The following is a 23391-nucleotide window of genomic DNA, read 5'->3' as shown; positions in this document are numbered from 1 at the left end:
AACGTTGTGAGTAATGACACTTCAGTGATTCAGCCAATACAGACAAGGAAGATCAGCTATTCACCCTTGGTTGAAGCCCAAATGAGCACAAACCAGACAGACCTACACAAAATTACAAAAATCCATTGGAAATGTTCATGTCTTTAAGTACTGCTCTGTATTTCAAAGTATGGGACCTCAATGTACGAGTGCTTTAAATAGTCGAACTACTTTATCTCTAGCCTGTTAAAAACTGAGGTTGAGAGTTCGAATCCCGCACATGGCAGGCGCACTCGACTAAAATATATAATTATATATTGAATATGTTTGTCAGTTTTCCTTCCGAAAGTCGGTGGTTCTCGTCGGGGACTCCATCAATAACAACTGACAACCACGATATTTCATAATAGTGCGAAAAAGGGCGCTGAATATAAAATAATCAACAAATCAATCATTTCAAATTGATAAAAAAAACAACGTCAAAACGGGGCAAAAGTTTTGCACACCACAACTCTCCATTTCCGCTTTATGTGAAAATTATTTCCTAGCTGTCGATGCAACTACATTAGTTTTGTGCACTATACGTAAATACAGTTATCAAAAACACATTTGAACCCGTAACGAGTAATAAATCAACCTCATTTATTTTACATTTTCAAGGCAAATCAAAATGTTTCCTTTCTGATTTACAAAGAAAATTTGTATTTCAGGGACAAATAATCCACATGGACAATATGACAATTTATGTCAAAACAAAGATAAACAAAGAACACGACCACAAGACAGAAATAAAGAAAAAAAAATACAATGACATTAACAAATTCGGAACATGTTAATTGTTGACTCACAAGGGTTAAAGATTTCACTTGAAAAATTAGATTTAAAAAATTAGTCAATTCAATTGGCAGTAATTTTAACTTATATGTGATGTAGTTATGTACCATATTATCATTTTGTATTAAGTAAATGTTTGTCTCAATTCTTCACAACCAACTGAGAATATTCAAGCTCTTCCTATTTTAATGTGTCAGCTTGTAGACACTTTATTATTTGTATTTACAATGAAGAGATACTATGGTGTATGCGCTGCAATTTTCTGTTGAATCCACTTGACAAAGTTCATAACATTTGAATAAGTTCCAGGTTTATGTGCCTCTGTAAAAAGAAGCAAATTGTTTGATTAACAAACGTACCACTTTCATTAATGATAACCGTATAATATACAAACGCTACACGAAAGTATTAAGACAACGCACATACATTCAATACTCAAATAGTTGTCTGTTCGTAAGCAACCGACATAATTTATTATACTACATAAGAAAATGATTATGTCAAATCAGGAATATTGTTATCCATTCGTTTGATGTGTTTGAGCTTTTGATTTTGCTTTTCGATTTGGGACTTTCCTTTTTGAATTTTCCTCGGAGTTCGGTATTTTTGTGTTTACTTTTTACATACTAGTATATAATACTGTCAACGGAAAACTAAAGTCAATTTAAGAAGTTCGAATATTTCATCAGTCAAAGATGAACGTTTAAGATTTCAGTCGTTCTGTTGTCTACGTTCTGTTTGATTTAATTACTTTATACATTTGTAAATATATATATAGCATTACAAACTATGAAAACGGTTTGAAGCAATCTTATTTAATAAGTTTCTGAATGACTATTCCATGTAAGTCGGTACCACGTTAATAAAATGCCTTACAACAAAAATGCAGCTTTGTGTTTTTTTGTTTTTTTTTATAGTTTCAGTTCGATAAAAGTGAACGGATTTTTGTTCATGTAATACACAGTGACACGTCTCAAACTTTTATAGCTGTTATGCATTCGTTTTATGTGTTTGAGCTTTTGATGTTGACATTTGATTAGGGACATTCCGTTTTGAATTTTCCTCGGAGTTCAGTATTTTTTGTGATTTTACTTTTTATAGACTTGTCTTAACATTTCTTTATGTACATACTTGCACAACCATTACCCCACGAAACAACTCCTTGCTGGTACCACTGATTTGATGTCTTACAAACAAACGGGCCTCCACTATCACCCTGGAAAAAAATTGTATATCAGAATATTAAAAAACCATGTCATGTTAAAATAACATTCGAAAGTCATTATGATTTATTGTTATTTTTTGTTGATGAACGATGAACATTTGACAATATTCATACATATCAATTTCTAAAATACATATGTTAGCATATGTCATTCGGATTAGATACACAATTTATTGATGGTGTCGTATTTTCTGAATCAGGAATTCATCATTTGCTTTAACATAAACTATTGTAATGACAAATATGTGTAGCACATACGTAATATCTTACAAGATACATCCTTGTAAACGAAGATATATGAATGTTGTGAGGTAATTGCATTTTGATATACTACTAAGACCGACAAAATACATCCAAAATAATAATACAAACCTTTTGATACTTGATAAGTATGACCAAATATATCCTTCTAGTATTTATGCTGAAAACAAACTCAATATCTCATTATGCTTTCTTTATACCCTAACTTACACTTTGTAATTGGAAGTAAATGTCATTGGAGAACACAACTTACAGGTGAAACTGTATCAAACTTCGATGGAAAATTTTGCTTTCAAGGGAACTATAACGAACCAAAAGTGTTCAACTACATATACTTTGGTCATCTCTTCGGTGGCTTTACAAATGAGGGGCGAGCCATACCAGAGGAACAGTCAAACTCATAAATCGAAAATAAACCGACAACGCCATGGCTAAAAATGGCTACAAACATCATGATTCATTGACCGTTTCGGACTATCCGTTTCATAAGATATCACATATCTGACCAATTATTCGTATCTATACTCACCAGGGGCCGGTTACAAGAAATTTTATTACAAGAGGTCGTAAGCATTGACTTAAGAGGAAGATAAGATAATTCTAAGATCACTCAAAGAGTGTAAATCAAAGCTTCCTCAGGTTGTTCGTAGATCGCTCTTATGTCTCCCTTAAGTTGCATCGTAATAGTTTTCAAGTTTCGAGTTCTTAATAATTTTCTGTTGTCTCCGTTTTTGGTTCCTCGCAAAGAAATTAGAATCTCTTTAAATGAATCATTGAAACGTTTTAATGAATGATTAAATGCGCATAACAATCAACTACCCATTTAACCTAAGGAAAATAATTCTGGCCGCAGACCACCATTATTCGTCCGGCCCTTTTTTGATAAAAGTAAAATTGAATTAAAAATTTGCACCGCTTCAAACATTAAGTTATTTTAACAGCTTATAGAACATATTATTTTAATAAAAATATGCTTGTCTCAGGACAATCCTTTTGAGGGTCCTATTGTTCACCAGGCCAATGGCAGGATTGTAATCGAGTATTAACGGCGAGTCTCAAATGACGTAGGCTTATTTTTCAATACTACTGTTCATTTAGGTCAAATCACTACTATAATGGTTTACTTTTATAATTTGTAATTTAGATGGAGATATGTCTTATTGGCACTTATACCACATCTTCTTATATTTTTTTTCACTTTAAGCAAATTTTTTTTTTCACATTTTAAAAGCTTTCTTACAAAAAAAATTCACAAAAATACTTAACTTCGAGGAAAATTCAAGACGGAAATTAAGTCCTAAAACCAAATGTCAAAATCAAATGATTAAACACATCAAACGAATGGACGACACTTATCATACTCCTGACTTGTTACATGCATTTTCAATGTGTAAAAAAATGATAAATTGAACCTGGTTTAAGAGCTGAACCTCTCACTTCTATGACAGTCAAATTCCATGATATTGATAACGATGCGTGAACAAAAAAGACACAATAGGCAAAAATGTTAAAAAAAAACAGGTATACAACAACAACATCCAACCCCCTAAAAACTGAAGATGATTTTAGATGATTCGGAAAGGTGGGGAAATCCTGTTCCACGTGTGGCGCCCATCGTGTTGCTCATTATAATACAAAACCGGTAAATAATTGGTCAACCAACTCATTATGACTTCCGTAAAATTAAAAGTGATGATTTAAACTTCACCATTTGGAGCTCTTGGTTTAAAATTGAAAAAAGTTCACAAAATTCTCCTTGCTTTATATTTAACACTTCTCTCAACTAGCCAAAATTGTAATGATTTACAAAAAAGAGAAACTACCATCCTCCACATACATGGCCAAGAAAACACTGCTAAATAAATTCCTATTCAGATGAATTAATAATTATAATAAAATAGTTCTAAGGTTGACGTATTAACTTTTTTAAGCAACTTGTTCTAATATTTACAAGTGAATGTACAGCTAAGAGTAGTCGGGACCACTCTTACAAAAAATGTCAAGTGAAGCTATTGCGAATTGTTCTTGGTACACCCCTAAGTTGCTAAGTTTGTTTTAAGGACACTTAATAACTGACCAAAATTTAAGAATGATTTTGTGTTACCGGAATTAGAAAGAATGCTTTTAGGTAGACGTAAGAATCGTTCTTAAATCATGCACTTTTTCAAAACATTAAGGGCTTTCAATCATTCTAAGATAGGTCTGAGGTAGGGTCTTGTTACATTCTTAAATCTTAGGACGCCCTTTAGAAGTTCGTAAGGCATACGAATGCTTCTTGTTACCGGCCCCAGATTCATTTTTCATTGATGACTGATCACAACTCGGATTTTTGCTAGTTCAGAACAACAAGATTCCAAGTACATGGGATTTCGTTTCACTCGGTTTTAGTTTGTAACCCGTATTTACTTTCTCTCACTTGATTTATGAATTTCGAACAGCGGTTTTGTGATGACTGTTGTTGTCTTCGCTATTTTTATTTACAAATGGTATTTGATATTTGACTTATATCAATTGCCTTTTTTTTATTTTGGTTTCGATTATCATGCACACATTTTTTTTTTCTAGATGTGGCATACATTTGAAATACGGTATATCATATTTCTTAAAATGTTGAATTACTGGATTACTTTTACATGTTACAGAATTGAAAACTTTCATTTATGTCTGAATCAAAAACACAGATCAATATACATTAGTGTGAACATGTTGCTCTTTACAAAATTTTACCGTCGATATTGAGTGATATATAATATCTATTTCATAGTTCGCCTCCATTAAACAACATTTACGGAAATACAAGGACGTCATTTCCTTAAAAAGGATACATTTAATCTTTATATATATATTTTTTTAAATACAGACACAGTTTTTACCGATTTTGTTTTTGTTTTCATGGAACATATTTCTGTAGATACATACATAATCACATAATACAAGTTAGAACATACATTATTAACTTATAATTAAATGTTATTCGATTTGAAAAGCCAAGAGACACATATATTAGTTCCTCACCAAAGACACATCCACACAATGTACCATAATTTCAAAACTATCCCGATGCAGCATCGCCGCACTACTATTTTTTTTTATTATTTCATACATTATCTTTCCATTAATATGCTTACTTGACATGAATCATGACCACCTTGCTCAAATCCAGCACATATCATATTATCTGTAACTTCCCCGTCATTAGATTCGTTACATTTTTGGTGGTTATATACTGGTAAAGTTGCCTGTTTTAGTAAACCTTCACAACATGTTTCTGCGAATACAACAAGAGATAAGAGTAATAAGAAATATTGCAAAATTTAAAATACACTGATCTTAATTCTTTTTCAACTCTTTAGTTTTTTCGGAATGCATTTGTTTACTCAGCGGTCCAATCTAAAGTAAACTTACTAAGTTGTTTTGAAAAGAACTTAGTTTCATCTATTTTACATTCTAACTCTACACGCCTATGCTCATATTTTCCTAAGACGGTGCTTTTTCTTTAAGGATAAAATAGGAACCGTAGATATGAATTTCTTGATATTATTACACTGTTAAAATACTGGCCTTTTTTTATCAACAAGATATGTGTTGAGTTCGACGGATTTACTTTGTTTTATTCCAATGGGATCGAATTGTGCACCCTAACAACCGACCTGATTTTGTACTCATATGCAGCAGAATTAATACAAAATCTTTTAAAAGACTACAAGGAAAGCATATTGCCAAGCTCTATAATTTTGCTTTCAGAGGGATTGATGACATCCTTCAACACCGTTACATTTGTAGATAGTGCTTGCATTTCATATATCCCATTACACTTGACATAAAGTATGACTAGAAAGTCAGCTTCTTATTTGTATTTTTTTCTTTATATTGCCATGGATGGACGACATATTAGGATCTATTACAAACGTGGTGATTCTAGCTTTCCCATAGTCAATTTTCCTTTGTTGAGCAGTAAGCTGGCGTATACATATCTCAACTGTTTGAGTTGTGTCCAATTCCTTATTGTGAAATTTTGACTGAGTATAGATTCGCATGGTGAGTAATGAATAAACTGAGTTTTTAAAGGAAACATAACAGACTGTGATTAAAGACATTCACTGATATCGGATTATTTTTTTTTTCTTATTTTGTCCAGAGAGGGCACAAAATATAGATAGACCATATTATCTATTCTTAACTTATTTTTGAGGGATTGTTAGTTGAAGGTTGTATCTAAAAAAAAACTCTTTTGTAAATTTAAATTTCTGAAATATTTTTTTTTTAATTTGGATTAAGTACACATTTATTCTCTTGTAGATAGTTGTTTCATTGTCAATCATACCAAATCTTTTTTTATATAGTACCTTGAACTTCACCCCATCCTGTTACTATACACATTTGACCATCGGGAGCGTCGTGTTGTGGTAAACAAACTGGTTTTATATAGTCATTGAATTGTAGAGGCGCATCAAGTTTAAGAAGAGTGACATCAGTATCAATTTCATCCATGTCATATTGGTCATGTATCAATATTTTAGATATATTCCGAACTTGTTCATGAGGATCCGTTTTGTTTTCATGATGTTTTCCTGCATATACTGTCCATAAATCTTCGAACCTGTCTCTGAAATGTAGCAAGTGAAATAGCATGTTTAATTATAAGTTTAATAAACAAATTACACTTATCAAAGACATAATAGTGATAAACTAGATTTATTGTTGAAGACTACTATCAAAGTTATATTTATTTTGAAAAAATAAATAAAAAGTCTAATTTACATAGAAAAAAATACAATACGGGATTTTTATAACTCGATTGCAATACTTTGATAAAGGTTTCAAATGTGCAGAACATGCAGAATATATCTTCTTTTCAGAGATAAAACAATTTTGTAACAGCAAATTTTAATAACAAAATAACGTATCTTCATGCAAGTCACATTCGTGGATCGTGACAAAAATGTGGACACAAAACATGAAGGGTTTGTTGAATTCATCAACCAAATGGCAATTTGATTTTCTAAAAATTATGATAGGACATTTTATAAAAAAAAACAGCACTCAAATCATGTGCATTTCGAATCACTACCAGCTGCTGTTATTTCATTAAAAAAGTTACTCACGTTTCAAAGCAGTGAGAAGCAGTTAAGATCCACTGTGGATGAATAACTGAACCACCACACGTGTGACCTCCATTGTAACGAAGTGATACTTGCCAAGGCCAGCTATTAGGTATTGCTTCTCGACCACCAACTACTCTTGAATTCGTTTCTGCAGGCTTGAATGTTGGTGTGCCACAAGTGTTACTATTTGCTACAAGGAAATAGCTTTGTTTCAAATTTAAACATATATCATTTCTGAACTTTGACTATGCGGTATTGGCTTTGCTCATTGTCGGAGGCCGTAATGCGACATATAGTTGCTAGTTTTGAATTAGTGTTGAACAAACATTCTAAACACATAGAAAAGTTTGTGGTAACTATTATGGTAAAATTTCTAATCATTTGATATTATAGTATTGTTATAATACGTCTTGGTTGTAAACCATAGGCTCGGAAAATACTATCGTCATGAAGACACAATATACTCCCTCCAATGTATAAGCTGCTTTAGGATAAGATATTAATAATCCATGTTATTTTTTGTTCGGTCTGTAGTTACTTTATTTGGAATACTTTTTATTTAAGATTAAGCTTTACTATTTGAGCAATGTTTTTCTAAAATTTCCCTTTTTCCGTTGGTGCAAAATAAAAAAGAACATGACTGTGTTTATCGCTGTACGTGTATATATACTTTCTTTATTTGTGTGGTTTGAACACTGTCTAAATGATGCATATCCAAAACCTCCAGTTATTCATTTCAGCAGTAAAAGTAAAGTCCCATTCTATTCAAACGCAGATTTTCAAATTAATATTTCACTTAAACATCAATATCTATTTGTTTCGCTAATTAGTTGCACTCATTGGTAATTATAAAGGAGATCACCCCAGTTTTTGTTAGGGTTCGTTTTGCTGAGTCTAAAGTTTTCTATGTTGTTTCGTGTGTACTGTTATCTGTCTTTGTGTCTTTTTTCATTTAGGCATGGCTTTGTCAGTTTATTTTTGACCTATGAAATTGATTGTCCCTCTGATATCTTTCCGAGATTTATTTCCCCGCGGGTATCACCAACCCAGTAGTCAGCACTTCTGTGTTGACTTAAGTTAGTATTGATATGTTTATAACTATAGATAAACTGTTTACAAAACTTGATTTTTTTTTAAAACTAAGGCTTTTCTACCTCAGTAATACCTTAGCTGTATTTGTTCAAAACTCTTAGGAATTTTTTATCCTCAGTGCTCTTCAACTTCGTACTCTGTTTGGCCTATTAAACATTTTTTGATTCGAGCGTCACTGATGAGTCTTTTGAAGACGAAACGCGCGGCCGACTTAAATATAAAATTTTAATCCTGGTATCTGTGATGTTGTTCGTCACTCTTTTAAAATGATTTATCGTCATTTTTCAAAGACACAACTAATTATGGATGTTTGAGATTCGTTGTATTAAGGTTATATGCTCAACTCTCTCCGGTTATATCACTTATATTTCTCATCTACATTTGAAACATTCAACATAACCAAAAGTGCAATGTGCTATGACATTTCCACCATTATAAGAAAGGTGATTATAAAAGAATATTTCGAAATGACAACCAAGTACTGGCTATTTGCACCATATGTGTTTACACGATTGCAACGGAAGACAAATACCTAATGTGCACAATAGCAATCGCAATTTTTTTTATCAATACTAGCATCCTACTTGATATGCGCTGTTACATAGTGATAGTAAAATGTTGTGTATAGTATATGTAATTATGAATACTTACGACAAACTTGTTCATCCGTCCTATCTCCACAATCGTCTTTCCCATTACATACTAAGGTGTACTCGATACACTTAATGTTTCCACAACGGAATTGTGACGGCGTGCATTCTCCTACGACAAAGCAACAGGTTCAATGTTAATCAAATCACCATAGTGTTATTGAATTGATACTCGAAGGGAAAGCTATTCGTTATTTTTTTCCTCTCTAGAGAGGAAAATGTTGTATAACTGTATAACATAGTTAAACATAGATTTTTAAGTTAACAAATAATTTATCCTGATATATAATCGTTATTTGATACTGTTGACAACTATATTACTTTCACCACTATGACCATATGCCTTGTCACCAACATTTGAAGAGGTATCTAATTCATGTTAACCGATTCCAAGTTGCATGTGGGTGTTATGATAAATCTCGGGATAACATGGCGTAGAACTATATTCATTGTAGCTCGTTATCAAAGGTACCAGAATTAATCATCCCAGATACTACTTCTGATGTAGAATTATATTATTTTGTTTAAATCAGAGTGATCCTTTACAAAGTACAAGACAAGATACTTGTATCTACATTGGTCATTCTTTTTTATGAAGCAAAGCAATACCAACTCTTTCAATTTGTCTTTTAGTTTGGAATGTGGCATACTTGTGTAAAGAGTAGAAAAGTCAAATGTTTTAATACTGTTACAAGATGAAAGAGAGTTAGAATGTATGTACTCTAAAAGATCTTTGGAATTTTAAGTATCCACATCTGATTCACGCCACCTCAAGAATAGGCAGTTTCACAATAACTTTGAAGCCCGTCATTAATTGCTGATAAAATAGATTTTAATCATTTAGAAAGAGGTTTCGTGTCAAGTGTTATCTATAGTCCGATTCTATGTATGTTGGCATTTGCTTTTGATGTAAGTCAGTGTTCCTATTGTTTCGTTGTTTTCCTCTTAAAGTTGATGTGTTTCCTTCGGATTTAGTTTGTTATTCGGGTTTGGTTTATAAATATTGACCTGCGGTATACTATTTTTGTCTTTATTATTAAAGAGAGTATACTTACTAACATGGTCGTGAATAATATAATGAAGTTTGAATCCAAATCCACCGACCACTCCGTCAGAGACAAATCTGATGAACATATCTCGATCTTTACTTGTGACGGACTCGGGGTATATCATTCCACATACTTTTGTCAGTAAATTTCCGTGAACATTTTTCCCATCGTAAGCAGAAAAGTAATCAACTAAGCAATTAGTGTTATCTTCCAAATCAAACTTCTGCAATGTAGGTAAATATCATCTGAAGGTGAAGGACAAATATGGATGACGTTTTGAATAGAATATTCCAAGGTATCACAATGAGAAGACTAGCATAAATGACAGCAAACTTTGAAAAAAATTGATAAGTTTATTTCGTCATTCTTCCGTATGTTTAAGAGATTCATTCGTTTCTTTATTAAACCAAAAGCATCCTCTATAATTTAATAAATGCTCAATACGAAAAATAACCACAAGTTCCTTTTTGTAAAAAAAAAGTCACCAGAAGGACTTGGCTGATTTATACGGTTTATTCTTATAGTGTGCTGTTACACCACTGTCGACTCCCAGGTTAGAGGATGGCAAAGGACTTATTAATATGTTAAATTCTGCAACAAGTCAGGAGCCTGTAGCACAGTGAATGTCAATGATTCATGCCTATTACATTTGTTTTTGGCAAATTATTCTGTCAAAAATTCGGCAGTTAATTTCTCATTTGAATTGCTTCACATTTTTCATGTCGGAGCCTTTAAAGCCTGATATACGGTAGGCGTTATTCACAATTTTAAGGGCCATACAGTCGTCTATTGCTTTTCATCAATTCATTTTATTTTCTGGTGGATAGTTGTCTGATTAGAAATCATACCAATTATCATTTTTATATAAGATAAGATGATAATGATTTGTAATATCCTATATTCTTTACCATGTAAAGTTATATGAAAGGAGTATCTTGAAATCTTAATATTATCGAAATCATTCAGCCAATGCATGTATATGTATTAAACTATGTCTTGAATGAATTTTTTTTATACCACCAAATTATATTTCATTCGGGTTGTTGATCGCAAGCTAATCAATTTTCGAATTGACGGTTTACCGGATCCTTACATTGATAAGCAATACAACAGTATGTGAAAAGCGTGACATATAAGTGAATTGAAAGAGTCATTACAATTTTTTATTTTTTTATATTTTCCATGTGTTCCTATTTGTTTCTTAAACTAGTTGCTAAACAAGTTGTTGATCTTTAAGATTGTGTTGTTTCTAGTTACCTTCAAGCGCACATGTTTTTACATTCTTTCTTCGCGTTTTCCCCTTGCACTTTCGCTGTGCGTTAGCAGAAATTATAAAGAGGTCTCGTAGTTAAGGTCACTGCATACGGAAATATAATATCGGCGAATTAGTGACTGGGAAGTCTTTAATTCAATATCGGTACATTTATGACGTTTTTGAAATAAAGATTTTTAATGTTCGCGTTCGCTTCATTTATCGTAAAACTCAGCCATTCAAGTATACATTGCATAAAACATGTTCAATAAACTCATCATAAATCGTCAACATATTTTAAAAATCTAAAGTTTCATATCACTTTAGAGAGTACGATTAAAATAGAAATTACATCAAAATACAGTGTAATGACTTTCCCTCTAGGTGCATGTATGTGCCATCTACAGTTTAGGTCTGAAGGATATTCCGTTGCTCCATCGTAATGATCAGACAGTATTACTCCTGTAGTCTTAGTTAATAGCGTCGGTGTCACATCAGTGCAGGCTGGTAAATCGGCTTCAGTTTTAGCTGTGGAAATAAGAATTGTAGAGTCGAGTGACCAACATAAACTTATTTGATCCTAAACCTCTCTCAAGCATGCAAAGCTCTTACTCCGTGTTCGGATGCATCTATACTTTAGGTTCTCTTTGGTTTTATCAGTTTTCAACTTTTGTATTTGTCTTTTTATTTTTTAAATTTTAAAACATCATATAAGAGATCATAATTGTTGAAATGCGCATCTGGTTGAATGAAATTGGAATATTGCAGTTATTTTTCTCTTTTTGAAACAGTTTGAATTTACCTTGGAGTTCGATATTTTATTATACTCTTTAAGTATCGCTAATCATATACTTACGTCTTGCATTCACTGTTTCATATGTAGCCAGCACGCCTTTATTATGCAATACTCTATCCGAATAGAATACTATCATAACCTCATTTGATTTACTGTATTCGTCATGAGGATGTTTAGTTCCGCAAACAGTTGCCACTTCATTATCACCTGCACTAGGACCGTCGTATATCTGAACGCCATCATATTTACACTCGTGGCTCAATTCGGTACTAAACGTGTTGAAATGAATCTTAAAAACCGTTCCTACTGGACCAAATATTCGCCATACACATCTAGTGCTATCTGGATATTGACCATCTTTGTCTGCAGGAGATGCTATTATTCCTTTCCCAGAATAATTGATCCATCTGTCACACTTTGAGAGACCTGAAGAATGGTTCATCCTTGCTGGTGCGCTTCCAGCTGATTAGTTGAATAGAAATATACATGCATATCCATTAATAACAAAAAACGTTTTTCATTATAAAAAGGGTATACGCAATTTTTTATTTGGGTTTTCAACGCTATCAATCGTATTATATTTTCAATATCTTACACTATTAGTTTCGGGGAAAATCTGGATGCAGAATAAAAAAAAAATTGTCATCTGCTTTACCAGAATATTTTTCCTCATCAAATTGGGGATCAGAATTTTTGTTTTTTGGAAAAGAAAAAAAACCGATAACCTCCCTTTTTGAAGTTAAATGGTAATTTCCTACCTGCAAATATTCTGCATAAATTTTTGTCGTGAAATTGCTTCTGTATTCGAGAAACAACAAGATACATGTAATCAATCTTTTAAAAGTATTAAACAAATTAATCAAATAATTAATAAGGTTTTTATAATTCCATTCTAAAATCAAAATAAATATATGAGAATAGTAAAGCATTTAGGTGAATTGGCAATATTTCTAAATGACCAGTTTACTCACGATCAATGGCTTCCCAATTCAGTCGGAAACCTTCATAACTTTCTGCTTCATCTGTTGAAAATTTAACTATTGCATGGTTGCTATTTACAAATATCGGTTCTGGTCGTTTGTTTCCACAATATTCGCCTGGAAATATTTTAAAATGGTATAACACCGGATTATGAAACGATGAGATTAGGAACAAAGAGTTGGAATTGATACCAAGAGCTAGCCAGCATGATGTTGTTATTTTGAGAATTTGTACAGCAATTTTCATTTGCGACAACAGAAATAACTTTTTTTTCCCGTTGTAAACATTCATAACTCGTTCATCAAACTTCCAGTAGCAACTGATAATTGGGTACATATTTCCAAGTTACAAGGTCCCACAACGTTTAAATACTAGTATTAAGATTTCCCTTGATTAAAATATTCTCCGTTAGCAAGGAAGTTATCTTACCAAGATTTTCTATCGGTAAGTTTGAAATTATGTCTTAAATTTAAGAACGCACTCTTGGTTTGAACAATTCTGTGTGTACGAGTTTTGTGGATTGTATCGTCGTTGTTTCGTTTGCCCTGAAATGTTAACTTTCTTTGACTGCTTTTGGAAGCGTCCTTTGTATACTTCATACAAATTATTACTGAACATTACGATATTTCCATAAAACAATACTAGTATATTTCACATGAGAAATTTTTTACATCACCATACAATTTTTTTTATACGGATAATTGATATATCATGGACAAAGAAAACACAAGAAAATATTTATCATCACACAATTCTTAAAAGGGTTGAAAGGGTTGCGATTCAAAAAGACAGTGAATAAAGCTAGAGCCATCAAAATAAATTAAAATACAATAAAACTACACAACAAAATAAAACAGTCGGAGATAGATTTTCTATCGGTAAGTTTGAAATTATGTCTTAAATTTAGAACGCACTCTTGGTTTGGACAATTCTGTGTGTACGAGTTTTGTGGATTGTATCGTCGTTGTTTCGTTTGGCCTGAAATGTTAACTTTCTTTGACTGCTTTTGGAAGCGTCCTTTGTATACTTCATATAAATTTTTACTGAACATTACGACATTTCCATAAAACTATACTAGTATATTTCACATGAGAAATTTTTTACATCACCATACAATTTTATTTTATACGGATAATTGATATATCATGGACAAAGAAAACACTAGAAAATATTTATCATCACACAATTCTTAAAAGGGTTGAAAGGGTTGCGATTCAAAAAGTCAGTGAATAAAGCTAGAGCCATCAAAATAAATCAAAATACAATAAAACTACACATTAAAATAAAACAGTCGGAGATTGAATTAAATAAAATACATTAATTAAAGACAATAAATTGAATAGACAGTCGATATTTAAAGTAATAAGAAACCTCAAATTAAAAAAAAATAATGCATATGTTTTTTTATAACTCAATGGATAACTTTCATTATAAAACTTGTGTATACATACTTTTCTCTGAAGAAAATGCTTTAATTTGTTCATATTTAGAAGAAGTTTACTTATTTTAATTACATCCTTCTCCGTATGCAAAGTGACCTCAGTGTGACCCATCTCGTAAAAATCCGGCGATCGCATGGATGTCCTTAAAATAAACTATTATATGATTGTACACGTTTAACACGTGCTCAAAATCCATGCTTTTTGTTGTTTGTTGACAAACAGGTGACAATCGTTAAACTTCGGCTTCAAAACACGAACTTTAATTACCTGCCATATTTTCACAACAACACTGAACGATTGAAAATAAATTGACGATTATGCGAAAAAAAATGATAAAATCGTGCACAGAAGACTAAGTTTATGATGTTTGTATGCATTGGTTCAAGAACTGGACAAACATTATTTTTCACCGGTCATCCGTTTATAATGACTTTAAAGTAAATATTAATACATTTGTTATTGACAAGAAATTGTCATGTTGTATTTCCAATAAAGAATACAGTTTTATAAAATTATGATACCAGTACCAACCTATAAATTCGTGAGTCTTTCCGTTATATATTGTAAGCCTGTCATATTCACATGCACCAAAACCATCCTCTATGTCGAAGTCTCCAGAAAAGGTAATTAATATATACTGTAAAAATTATCATTTTAATGTTTTATCGAAGTAATGATTTTTGTATATTGAAGGAGCATTTTTGGATAATAGATATTAAACGTACCAGGATTATAATTTAGTACGCCAGATAAGATAAGAGTTTTCTATCCATACACTGTTGTCAATATTATAGAATTGTATACGACTGTCATAGGAGTGAGAGGTTTAGCTAGATGTACAACTAGATTTAATCTACAATTTTCAACATGCTAAAAAGCATGTAGAAAGTCAGGAATATGACAGTTGTTTTTTATTCGTTTGATATGTTTGAGCTTTTGATTTAGCCATTTGATACAAAGTAACTTTCTATTTTGACTTTTAAATTTTCCTTTGAGTTCGGTATTTAAAAAAAATCTTTTCCTTCTACTGGACATTAATCTAATACATTACGTAGATTATCAAAAACTATTTTTTATCAAATCTATCTGATTAAAATCCGATGTCGTGGTTCGCTAGGTTCCCTCTTACTTTAGAATGGAATATGTCGTAGTGAAAACTAACAACTGATTTTAATGAGATTGTTATCAAGCTATTATAAAATAAAAGGTGACCTATGCTTTACTTTTCGAGGCCATTGTTTTGTGAACTCAAATATTAAAGTTTGTATAAACTAGGATTTGTTCGAGCTGTGTAGATTTGCATTTCGACAATGAATTCTCCATTTACTAGAGGCGACCATGTTTGAAATTCCAATTCATATTACAACCATTGAAGCAGGATATAGCGACTAATCAAAACAGTTCATGAGATATAACTTGGTAACCTGTGTGATTTTCAACATTCAATATACTGTAATGTTATGATTGAAGTCATTTAAAAAATCCAGAATGTACTCTCGAATTATATAAAGGAAATAAGTAAGTGTTCCCTGCAAGTTCAAGATTTCCTGGTACAATCATGTGTTAAGTTCCCTGCAAGTTCAAGATTTTCTGGTACACTCATGTGTAAAGTTCCTTTCAAGTTCATGATTTTCTGGTACAATCATATGTAAAGTCAATGAATATTAAATTAATGGTAGGCAGTTTAAGTACGTATTGTTATGCGAGCGTTGATTTCTCGTTACATTGAAGACCTATTGGTGACCTTCTGCTGTTGTTATTTCTATGGTCGGGTTGTTGTCTCTTTGATACATTACCCATTTCCATTCTCAATTTTATAATGGTACAATTGAAACGTGTCCAGAAGACAAGTCTCTATTATTTATCATTCAGGAGAACAAACTATTATTTTCTTGAAGGAATGTAATTTAACTCATATCACCGTTTTATTTTTTGCAACTACTGAATTAAGGAAATGATATCTTAAGAACAGCTTATTTTTACCTTGTCTTGTGGAACATTTATATCCCAGTGACAATCTGTGTCGTTATTATATTCAGTTAAATTGCTGCCTGTATAATTTGCGCTTGTGAATGTCCCAGATGTTCCGTTCTGCCATCCTGGATTTCCACAACCAGATGTTCCTGTTAATTGGTTCATATGAATAAGATTAATTTAATCAGCCATTATTTTTTTTGGCTTTGATTCTTATTCACAATCCGCTTTTGGAACTACTGCGGGATTGATCCACCTGTCATAAATGTTACGCTTTGGTGGTTTGAATATGATAGTTTTTAACCATTCGTTTGGTGTGTTTGAGATTTTGATTTGGCCATTTGATTAGAGACTTTCCGTTTTGAATTTTGCCCGGAGTTCAGTATTATTGTGATTTCAATTACAAACAATTCTAAAATTGCGAAATTTTAACAATTAAACAACTAATTTAACGGCAACTATATGAAATGATTACACAAATGAACAATTGTAAGCGATCAAACAGCAAACGGTTAAACTGAAACACATTAATAAGATACCGGTACTTGACATGTAAGCAATCTGAAACTCAATACTGTAGATTCATTTTTATTCGTTGGATACTAATTTTCGTGGATTTCGTGGTTACAGGGGAATTACAAATTTAATTGTTCAACGAATTACAAATTTTCTAAAGGAATTTATGCAGACTATGCCAATGTCCACGAATATGCAAGTTTTCCTTAATCCTCGAAAATGTGTATGTCATTGTCACTGTAGACTCATCAGTGGTTCTCAGATCAAAATAGTTATAAAGGCAAAAACAAGTACAAAGTTCTAGAGCATGGAAAACCAACAATTTTCTAAAGTTGTGCCAAATACGGCTAAGTTTTATATTTGCAAGGGATAATAAAATCGTTAGTATTTTGAATAATTCATATAAAAAAATGACCATATACGGTAGTTGATATTCATGTCAACAACGAAGTGCTGACTACTGGGCTGGTAAAATACCCTCGGGGACGAAACGTCCACCAGCAGTGGCATCGACCGAACTGCTATGTGTTTTATTGTTGCAATGCCACCAGCCATGATCTACTAGTCTTATTGAAGCCATGTTGTAAATACATATCTTGGTCTTAATGATAATGGTTCGAGCTATTATATGCAGTTTTTAACAAAGGTGTTTAGACCATGATGAATGGTTATTATTTTAGCAATCCCATGCAATTACCAAGACGGGTGTTATTTTTTGTCCATATTTTATGTTACTTATTAGAGCCTCCTCATGATTTTATTTTTATTATGTGATTACTTGGCAGTCTTTATAGTGACTATTTGGTTACCATGTCAAATGTTTCTATTATTTGATAGTCTAAGACTGTAACTTTGATTATTTGATTATATTATTTAAAAAAAAAAAATGTCATAAATGCATGATTATGTAATCATATTGGCAAAACATTTGTGATTATGTGATAACTTGGACATCCTTACCATGTTGAGATTTACAATGAAGTTCGTCTGTTCCGTCTACACAGTCATCCGTTCCATCACACACCCAGGTTTTGTTAACGCATCCTCCATCTCCACACAAAAATTCAACAGTCAAACAGGAAGCTGAAAAATCATGTTGTCATCTAATAAAGGCGACAGTAGTATACCGCTGTTCGAAATTCATAAATCGATTAAAAAAAAAATCCGGGTTACAAACTAAACTGAGGGAAACAAATCAAATATGAGAGAACTACGACACAGCAGACACAGAGCACTAAAATGTAACACACACAGAAACGAACAATAATATAACAATGGTAATGTATATTAAAAATTTAGGCAAATTTGAAAAAAATACAAGCCACATCAGAGGTATCAGACGAACATTAGGTAACAATGACGTCACTCTAAACTGCCATCATCTAAATTCTAGTATCATAAGTTTAATAAGAGTGTAACATTCTACTCATGGTTAAGCGAGTAACAAATTTCCAAGTGTTATCCGGTCGTATTAATCAATCCAAATCTGGCTACTCGCAATGCAATGCCATCAGTATCAAGCCCGAAAAAAAATGACAAGAGTAATCATGTTTTCCTTTCTATAGATAACTGATACTGTATTTTCTGGGCCAATGTCCAGACCAAGCATTAAAACTCTTGTGACAGAATATCACATTTCCTTAATATGCACATGTTGTTGAGTGGAAAGACAGTTCACTGCTATTGCATTATACTAGCGCCATCCAGCTTTATGAAATATGTTAATGATCTCTTTTCAAACACGGAGTACGTAAGTTTTGATTGTATTTTTATGCAAGAAATATTTGGCAATTATTGTCTAGAGACAGATAAGATATATATTCAGATACGATAAGATAAGATATATTTTATTTCCAATGAAGTGTCCACAAGGGGAATATAGAGAATACAAGTAAAAGGGAAAAGAACATTGATTAGCATAGATACATATCATTTCCATACATAATTCCGATACAATTAGACTGTAAAAAATAAAATGAAAAAAATTCATACATCTATCTCAAATTGACTTTAATAGATTGTCTAACAACATTAAGAACCATGTGCGAGTTGTGAAGAGAAATTTTCTGGCTGTTTCACTTAATAGTTGCAACAGCTAACAAAATTACTCCAAAAAAAAAGGAAATTTCAAAACGTAAAGTTGCTTTTACTTGATATTAAATTGTAAACTCAAAGGCGCTCAATCACATCAAACGAATACAAAACAACTGTCATATTTCTGACTTTGTGCAGTGTGAGAATTATTGAACCGATCTTTATCTTCGTGAAATATGTGTCCGAAGAACGGTTGTAATTTATGATCTAGACGAATATGTGTCCAAATTGACCGACCGAAACACAAAATGATATGAAACACTCAGATAGTATTACTTACAAGACTTCTGTGATTGGCACATCTTTGGTCGCTCGTCCGAGGTGTCGCCACAGTCATCTTCAGAATCACACAGGAAGTCTCGGGCTATACACAACTGAGTGTCGCATTTATAAAGATGTTTGCCGCAACCAGCTTAAATGTAATATACGTATTGTGGTGTATTTTGTTCATTTTGGTTGTGTTGAATTTAAATGGGTAAAAAACAGAATTTCGTGTAATACATACGCATGATTATTTTGATTAATAGATATAAGAAGATGTGGTATTAGTGCCAATGAGACAACAAGTCACAATTTGTAAAAGTAAACCATTAGGTCAAAGTACGGTCTTCAACACGGAGCCTAGGCACATACCGAACAGCAAGCTATACATGTTATAAAGGGCTCCACAAATGACTACATGTAGTGTTAAACCATTGAAACGGGGAAAACAACGGTCTTATATATATAAAAAGCAAGAAATGAGATAAACTTGACTCATGGACCACATATCAATAAACGCTACTACTGAACATCAGATGTCTGATGCAAGAATTTTCGATTGTTTTCGTTTTTTGTGTAAAGACATTGTTAGAATGTCACACGTCATCATTTATATCTGAGTATTAAAGTATGATATTGTTCGTACTGGGTGTATCTTCCTATGGATTCCGATTGTTGGTCTCAAATTCAATAAGACTCGACTAGTTTTAATGATATCTTAAACATTCTGAGTAGGTCTACTTCTGAACATATTTTACATTCGCGAATTCGAACGTGTCTGTGTACACGTTCTTTTCACATGTGTTATATTTTTTCTGATTTGTATTTTTCAAATTTTATCAATCAAATACGAGTATGATAATCTAGAGTTACTGCATGAATATTGGGGAATATTGTCCCGAGTAGAATTTTATATTGCATGAGTTTGCGCGTAACCATTTTATTGTATAGCAATATGATATTCGAAAGTAAAAATTGTTTTAAACTAAGATTTTGTCGTTGAAGACGTCATAAATTTTGAAGATTTATTGCACTAGTGCAATATTAGAATATATTGACCTACCGGAAGCTTGTTGGAAATTGTATCTCATTCTGAACCCGTTGAACTGTGTACTGTCGTCTGATACGAATTCCACAAACAGATACCTTCCTGATGACACCAGCTCTACTTCATCCCGGCCGCAGAACTTTCCTATTAATTTGGAACTTTTACTAGACCCGTCGTAAACAGCAACAAAATCGTAGTCACAACTTGGAAAAAGAAACAGGACGTTTAAATTAAAGAGAAGAAAAAAACAGGTCATGGTACCGTATCTGTCATTTTCCGAATTAACGAACAACAGTTATGACAGACGGGGTATTTTTTTTACTATAAAGATAAACGAATTATACCTCAATGATACCATGAGTCAGTATTTGTAGAAATCAGTGCTGTCTCTTCAAGACTTCGTTGTTAAAATTAGATCTTTGGTAGTCTATTTTACATTCCTTCGAACTTGCCTTGAATCGAAAAGAGTCAGGGCATAACACATTGTTTTGTTTTTCGACTTAATGGGCATTTGAACGTTTGAAATTCCCTTTCATAGCTTTCGACTCTCGATTCCATATTACAATATAGGAAAGGTTGGTGCATCAAACGAGTGCATCTAATTTTGAATAGCAAAAATAAAGAGAAATTTAATACAAAATGAAATAGTAATATCCTCTAATACGTAAAGTAATAACAACATATTTTAAGATGGTGATGTTTCTTATAATGCGATTACAAATTGCAAAACCAAAGCATTGGAGAAATTTATATTTAAATTTACAAGAGCAACATGATTAATGCCAGTGCCCCGCCCTGAGAGAGGAAGAGCAATTGTCATGACCACTTACTCCCAAATATATGCAACAATCCCGGAATAAACTAAATGAGTCTAATGCGGTTTAAATAGAAAATAATTTTGTTCTTTATGCATATCCATATCGCAGCATATATTTTTTATTCATAGAAAAATTACATCCATCTTGTAAAAACATAATTCCAGACAAAAATATGTCAGATTAAAAATTAGATTAAACCCTAAAAATGTATTTGTAAATGTATTTGTATTTGATAATTACTTCACGTCATCTTCTATGTGGAATGCTGTGGCACTGAGTCTGACCACTTTTCCTGCTGAAGCATGTATCTTCCACGTACATTGAGAGTTTGGTCTATATTGGCTATGTCCATTATAATGTTGGGTGGTAAATGTTCCAGTCTGACGGGTTAATACACCTGCTCCACCGCAACCTGAATGTCCATAATCTATGCAAGAATAGAAACTATTTCTTGTGAAAAAAACAGACATAATAAAGGTGAGCAAGATATAGGACATAGTTCCGACTTTCAGTTACATTGGTTATGAGGGACGGATCTAGCCATTTGTAAAAGGGGTTCCCAACCCAGGACGAAAATTGGGTCTTACTATATGTCCCTATCCATCCAAATCCATTGATCGTCCAAAAAAGGGGGTTCAAATCAAACGCAGTGATCGTCCAAAAAAAGCCAAACCAAATGTGCACTGGTCGTCCAAAAAGGGGGGTCAAACCCCTTGAGCACCCCCCCCCCCCCCCTGGATCCGCCAATGGTATTGTAACCTTTAATACAGATTTCAGTGCTCAATGCGAATTGTAAGGATATTTTTACTCGTCTGATATGATAAAATAGCACATTGCTAATACTTTAAATGTAAGTTGAATATTACAAGTCCAGGTAAAATATGTGAGTGAAAACAAAGAAATGGGATTGGATTGGCCAACTTCATTAGCCAACTATCCTTCTATGTGTGAAAGATCCCATGATCCCATAAACGATGTCAAAGAGCATGTAAGTTTACGTTAGGTGTTATAATGGGAAACAAAAGCATTAAACATTCGAGTCAATTATAGCTTAGCAATATTTTTTATTTCATATATATTGTGTAATCCGATCCTCATATGTGTAAAGTTCTGCACAAATAAATATCATAAAATGATTGTCAAAGCATAGATTGTGATTTGATAAAATTTTCTATAAGTCTCATCCATTTTTACCCAAATTATCTTCCAAATGATAAATCTCTTTCGTAACTTCTTGTAGGACATAAGTAAAACCCCAAATTATAAAAAAAGAAGATGTGGTATGATTGTCAATGAGACAACTCTTAACAAGAGACAAAATGACACAGAAATTAACAACTATAATAGATCACGTGACCGTACGACCTTCAACAATGAGCAAAGCCCAAACCGCATAGTCAGTTATAAAAGGCCCCGAAATGACAAATGAAACGTGTAGACTAACGGCCAGATTTATGTACAAAAAATGAACCAACAACAAATATGTAACACATCAACAAACGAAAACCACTGAGTTACAGGTTCTTGACTTGGGACAGGCACATACATATAGAAATATCTGAGTCGTTTTACCTGCATTTGAAAAACTTATAAAAATTCCAAATATACAAACAATAATTTGTTTCATTGTGGCCCAGTAACTAAACTAGTAGAGTATCTATATAATATAATAATATAACGTGACAAATAGATAAGGCACCACTTATAGGTCGTGTGGAGAACTACGTGCTAGAAACGAAACGTCATTTCTGGACAAGATAGCAATGTAATATTACAAAGCAATATAGACCAATTCCACTTGTACACCAATTATTTTAAGTCGGTTTCCTTTTTTGTTAGAATTGTGGAATGCTTACGACATCCTTAGTTTCTGAAATGTTTGAAATAGTTTGATTTTACTGACTTCTTTTGTTGTTGGTAAAATTTGAATGACCTAGTTTCTAAGTTGATTCGGCTCTAGTTTAAGGAGAAAAGTACATGAATCTTCCTTTTGATTACAAAGCGTATTGCATAA

The 23391-nt window shown here is 32.5% G+C and overlaps 1 protein-coding gene across 1 annotated transcript; it reads right to left on the bottom strand.

Moving 5' to 3' along the window:
• Positions 1-990: 990 nt before the first annotated feature.
• Positions 991-23090, bottom strand: LOC134707372 (suppressor of tumorigenicity 14 protein homolog). The gene is made up of 17 exons (XM_063567078.1): positions 22950-23090; positions 21618-21804; positions 20575-20762; positions 19531-19662; positions 18117-18239; positions 16650-16789; positions 15198-15303; positions 13215-13340; positions 12304-12705; positions 11800-11975; positions 10202-10418; positions 9148-9258; positions 7405-7594; positions 6646-6905; positions 5428-5567; positions 1945-2029; positions 991-1134 (listed from the first exon to the last, which is right to left on the bottom strand). Exons 1-17 carry the CDS (start codon positions 23002-23004, stop codon positions 1052-1054), a joined length of 2721 nt encoding a protein of 906 aa, XP_063423148.1. The 5' UTR covers positions 23005-23090; the 3' UTR covers positions 991-1051.
• Between the last annotated feature and the right edge of the window lie 301 nt (positions 23091-23391).

The sequence above is a fragment of the Mytilus trossulus genome, chromosome 2, assembly GCF_036588685.1.
Source record: "Mytilus trossulus isolate FHL-02 chromosome 2, PNRI_Mtr1.1.1.hap1, whole genome shotgun sequence".
Lineage (NCBI taxonomy): Eukaryota > Metazoa > Mollusca > Bivalvia > Mytilida > Mytilidae > Mytilus > Mytilus trossulus.
Note: the sequence above shows the minus strand (reverse complement) of the source record. Positions and strands in the feature narration are given on the sequence as shown.

Coding starts and splice junctions, on each gene's coding strand:
- LOC134707372 (XM_063567078.1), bottom strand. CDS start 23,004: ATGAAACAAATTATTGTTTGTATATTTGGAATTTTTATAAGTTTTTCA. Junction 20,763..21,617: donor CACATAGAAGATGACGTGAA/GTAATTATCAAA, acceptor TCTTTTTCCAAG/TTGTGACTACGATTTTGTTG. Junction 11,976..12,303: donor TGAAACAGTGAATGCAAGAC/GTAAGTATATGA, acceptor TTATTTCCACAG/CTAAAACTGAAGCCGATTTA.